We start from the raw sequence: 2,656 nt of genomic DNA, 5'->3' as shown, positions 1-2,656 counted from the left end.
TGAACAGGACGTCACGTACATTAATACGTATTTAATGACAAATTATCTAATTAACATGGTGAAATTAACATTGCTTGCAGAAAGACAGCAAAACCACCATAAGCGGACTTGCTTAGCCGGGGGTAAATCATGACGTCATGATTTTAGTACTGAAGTTTCAGGGTTGCCAGGATATAACAACAACAAAAAAAACAATTGCTACTAAAACTACCGCAGGAAACCCGCGGACTTGGCAACACTGCGAAGTTGCGCAGGCGCCCACGGATTCGGAATGATCCAGAATATTTAATCATCATAGTAATCTAGCCAGTAATCTTAAATCCTGATTTAGCTATACACATCGTGAATTATATATTCAGGCTAAAATAAAATGAAATAAAATGGGGAAAAGTAGGGGGGAAATCACTTACTTATTAGACAGTAACTTTTCTTCTCTTGACAGCATCTCCAAGAGCTGATCTTTACTCTTGCTGCCCAGATCACCCGCTTCCCCTTGGCGCGCCGTCCACGCCGACGACATGATCAAATCTGTGAAGAATAAGAAAACCAGTAAAAATCTCACACTGACACGTTCACTCTACACGTCCTCATGACTGGTGAGAGAGGACGTCAGATATTCACTTATTCCGCCATGAGTCAAAATAAGCATTGGCAATGAAGTAAGCGACGATAATACACTAGATAGTTCACATTCATTACAAAATAAAAGACCCAAAGTCAATCGGAGTTCTACATTTTGACATCCTCAACAAGTTTTTGTAAAATTACATTTAAGGTTAAAAAAGGATTCTGAATCAGAAAATTCTTACAATCAAATGTGAAGTTTGACGTCCGTATTTTATTGTTAAAACCGTCGTTTACATATGCTCAATGTTCATGAGAGACAAGGCGACCAAAAAGCAGAAGAAAGATATACTAATAGTTATGAAATCAATATTTTTATGAGAGAAAATTTTTATTCTTTTATACAGGTATATACAGATGGGTCTAAAGACCCAATCAAACAAAAAGTGGGCATAGGAGTGTACATTTCAAGATTTAAGACGAAAATAAGTTTAAGGTTAAGTGACAAATGTCCGTATATTCTACAGAATTAACTGCTATAATAGTAGGATTGCAGTGGATAGAACAGATTAAGTCAAATAGGACTCCGACTGTAATTTGCTCAGATTCTTCATCAGCTCTTAAAAGTATATTGTCGACAAAAACTGATAGAGAAGACCTGCTAGTAGAAATTTATACATTACTGTACAGACTGAAAATAGAGGGTATAATCGTATACTTTTGCTGGGTACCGGCACATATCGGGATAGTAGGGAATGAAACAGCGGATAAATTAGCAAAAGAAGCTTTAAAGAAAAACTTGGTGGATGTTAAGGTACCTCTGGGAAGGAATGAGATAAAATCAGTAATTAATAGGGAAACAATAAGAATATGGCAACAAAGATGGGAAAATAGCAGCACGGGTAGGTGGTATTATAATACTGTAAAATCAGTAGGGAAAAAAGAACAGTTTTATGGAAGACACCGAAAGGAAGAAGTAATGATTTCTAGATTAAGGATGGGTCACACAGGACTAAATTCAACACTTGCATTAATGGGGAAGCATGAAAATGGTATGTGTGATGAATGTGGTGTTTTTGAAACAGTAGAGCATGTGCTCTTTAAATGTAGTAAATATGAAGATCAGCGTAACAGTCTTTTTAGCAATATAAGGAACAGACCAGTGAGTGTCGTGGACCTTCTGGGAAAGGGTTTGAGGGATAATCAGATGTTTACGGTGGTTTTAACATTTTTGGAGCTTACAGGATTAGATCACATTATTTAGTGTTTGAGGATGAGGATCATGATGGTTCTGCCCATCTCGGAGGTTTGAGAACTGTCCGAAAGAACCGGTTCGCGGAAAAGAACCGGACTTCCCATCACTATTGAGGAGCACAGTGTGGAAGCTGAACACCAAGCGCCAGCGGAAGCTTGGGCTCTGATCCTCTGGGGTGGGTGGGGCATTACAAAAAATTTTTTTTTTTTCTTTCTTTTTTTTTCAACTCGGCATAAGCATTCAACCCCAATCACAATGAAGACGAAAACGTTCATTTTCTGGTTGTCATACTCTCATTAAGTTATACTTTTCATTTACTCAAGCAGAACATTAATGTCATTTTGTGCTTCAGCAAGGTATCTCTGGCTAAAACTAACTAACAGCGTTAAAGTTAGTGAGTCCATCCATGCTAAAGTACAAACCTAAATAGCGAACTGTTCTCACGTCATGTACCGTGCAGTGAAAGTCAAAAACACATAAACGAAGGTCTATATTAGAGTGCCTCTCCATATTAATCTGGTTAAATGTAAATTAATTTAATCTTACTCTGCAGTATATGAACAGTGTTGATCCGGGATGTTGTCATTGCGATCGTGACGACCCTAACATAATTCTCCCGTTTGCATTGTGATCTGTATTTTTACATATTTGTTTTAATATCTTTTATATATCCCTCCATGGCATATTTAAGTCCAACTTGAAGGTCCATCTGTGTCCCAAATTGATCAGAAACACTTTGGAAGAAGGTTTTCACTGGCAGCTGTCATTGTAAGAGAGTGAGCAACTCCGTTTGTTTGTCCGAGTGAGCAACAGTAACTAAGGGGGGCGGGGCTTACC

At 38.0% G+C, this 2,656-nt stretch overlaps 1 protein-coding gene across 1 annotated transcript in view; it reads right to left on the bottom strand.

Annotated features, from left to right (window-relative positions):
• Positions 1-2,656, bottom strand: part of LOC107741420 (DNA-directed RNA polymerase II subunit GRINL1A-like) — a 23,751-nt gene that overhangs the window by 7,128 nt on the left and 13,967 nt on the right. The window contains exon 2 of the mRNA XM_016554144.1: positions 411-528. Within this exon, the coding sequence (XP_016409630.1) occupies positions 411-520 (110 nt within the window). The 5' untranslated portion in view covers positions 521-528. The remainder of the gene's footprint in view (positions 1-410; positions 529-2,656) is intronic.

This window comes from Sinocyclocheilus rhinocerous, unplaced genomic scaffold, assembly GCF_001515625.1.
Source record: "Sinocyclocheilus rhinocerous isolate Xijiao unplaced genomic scaffold, SAMN03320098_v1.1 scaffold1007, whole genome shotgun sequence".
Taxonomy (NCBI): Eukaryota; Metazoa; Chordata; class Actinopteri; order Cypriniformes; family Cyprinidae; genus Sinocyclocheilus; species Sinocyclocheilus rhinocerous.
This window is presented reverse-complemented; position numbering and strand designations above follow the sequence as displayed.